The following is a 1,972-nucleotide window of genomic DNA, read 5'->3' as shown; positions in this document are numbered from 1 at the left end:
GCATGTTTTTGGTCTTGACGAGTTACCACCTTCTACATCTCTCTCAGATGGCCGAATGCGGCCTCCAGAATAGATTCCGTAATTGCTTGCAATTAAAACCAGACAAGGAGCTCATGCTGCGGGGGGTGATGGAGAGGTTGGCCTGCACGCACTTTAAGTTCTTCGTTACCGCCGACCCTTCTCTCAACGTGGATAGCACAGTATAGCAATGGAATGGTTCAGCTCAACTGGACCGAGACTAGCCAGCTCCATTCTGAATGTGCGAATTGTGAGAAAACCAACGGAGCGTGCGGCTACGACATCGACAACTCCGACAACTTCAGGTGCTTCTGCCCAGACAATCAACATTCCAGCACGGACTGTAACAATGTAGATCATGGTAATTAGCTAAACCGCATGCGTTCATTTATACCTATCGTGATCAAATGTTAATTATCTAAAGTAATGTTCTATCTCCTGCACGCAGTATGCAATGGTCGCCTCCTATGCAGCACCGCCTCCAAAACAGCCATTATAGGAGTGGCCGTGTCAGTCGTAGGTCTCGCAATTACAGTAGCCGTGCTGGTTCTGTGGTCAAGGCGGCCGACGATAATTGAAGCTGCCAGCATGAGCTTTCTGAATTTCAACGGCATAAGCGAACGGCCCATTGAGTTCTCATATGATTCCCTGGCGTCTGCGACGGCCTCTTTCTCCACTGTACTGGGACAAGGAGGTTTTGGCGTGGTTTATAAGGGTACAGTAGAAGCCAGCGGCCACACGTTTGCTGCGAAAGTTTTGGAGGCAAACTCGAGGCACAGCAGCAGGCAGTTCCTGAACGAGTTGGCTACCATAGGCAACATCCACCATGTCAACGTCGTGACGTTCCTGGGCTTCTGCGTCGAAAAATCACATAAAATTTTAGTGTACGAGTTTGTGGCAAATGGATCCCTTGATAGGTGGCTTTTTAAGGGCGGGGGGCAGCTGAAACTGGGAGGCAAATTAACTATGCATGTGCTAGATTGGAAGCAAAGGTATGGGATAACAGTGGGCATAGCGAGGGGATTGTGCTACTTGCACGAGGAGTGCAGGCATCGCATAGAGAACTGCGGCTTGACTGCGACATTCTGCTCGATGGGAGGATGTGGCCGAAGATCGCTGACTTTGGGCTGGCCAACTTGATGAGCAGGGCCGAAAGCCAGGTCGTCACACTGGCCAAAGGAACGCCAGGCTACGTGGCGCCGGAGTTCTGGGTCGGGGGCGAGGGTGAGCTGACCACGAAGTTCGACGTGTACAGCTACGGCATGGTGCTGCTGGAGCTCATGGAGTGTTGCTTCCCCATTTTGGCTTTCGACGCGGCCATCCTGGACGAGAGCATCACAAGAGAGATGGATGGGCTAACCACTATTGAGTGGCAACAGGTCCGGACAACCACGTTTGTTGCCCTGTGGTGCATCCAGGACCACCCTGCTCGTAGGCCCTGCATGAGTCAGGTGGTTCAGTACCTTGAAGGGGTGGCGGCCGCCTCCGGACAGCCTCCACGACCAGCCATTGCCTCCACGGCAACCGATCCGAGTCCGCCATTGAGAGTAGCCTCAACAACCGCACCCCACTGATTGGTGGGGGCCGCTGATTGAAACGTCGTCAAGACCTCGACTTGTAACACAAAATAGTCTTCACGACTTTGACTCGTAATACCAAGTAGTAATTAATAATTATGACATGATCCACATCATGATGGTTCTCAATTCGTTTTGAAAGAGATTTGGGAGTAGAAATGCGTAGATATAACATATAGGAAAATGTTTAATAACGACACATTTTCACCATTTAAATCCATAGATATTTTTTACTTTATCCAAGGAAAAATCATATGGATTTATTTTTAAAATTTAGCTTTCTCCCCTCTCTGCATTGCAAGTCTCTCCTCCCCTTCCTCCTCCTCCTCCACCACCTCCTACCCTCCTCCTCCTCCTCCCCCACTCTCCTCCTCCTC

The 1,972-nt window shown here is 50.5% G+C and overlaps 1 protein-coding gene across 1 annotated transcript; it reads left to right on the top strand.

The window, feature by feature from the left end:
* Positions 1-208: 208 nt before the first annotated feature.
* On the top strand, positions 209-1,592 carry LOC147610022 (G-type lectin S-receptor-like serine/threonine-protein kinase At5g24080). The gene is made up of 3 exons (XM_086787244.1): positions 209-323; positions 467-908; positions 998-1,592. Exons 1-3 carry the CDS (start codon positions 209-211, stop codon positions 1,590-1,592), a joined length of 1,152 nt encoding a protein of 383 aa, XP_086643370.1.
* The last annotated feature ends 380 nt before the right edge of the window (positions 1,593-1,972 follow it).

Source organism: Cibotium barometz, chromosome 50, assembly GCF_041138505.1.
Source record: "Cibotium barometz isolate CiBa-2024 chromosome 50, ASM4113850v1, whole genome shotgun sequence".
Classification (NCBI taxonomy): domain Eukaryota; kingdom Viridiplantae; phylum Streptophyta; class Polypodiopsida; order Cyatheales; family Cibotiaceae; genus Cibotium; species Cibotium barometz.
The sequence above is the reverse complement of the archived record's forward strand: the minus strand, read 5'-3'. Positions and strand labels throughout refer to the sequence as shown.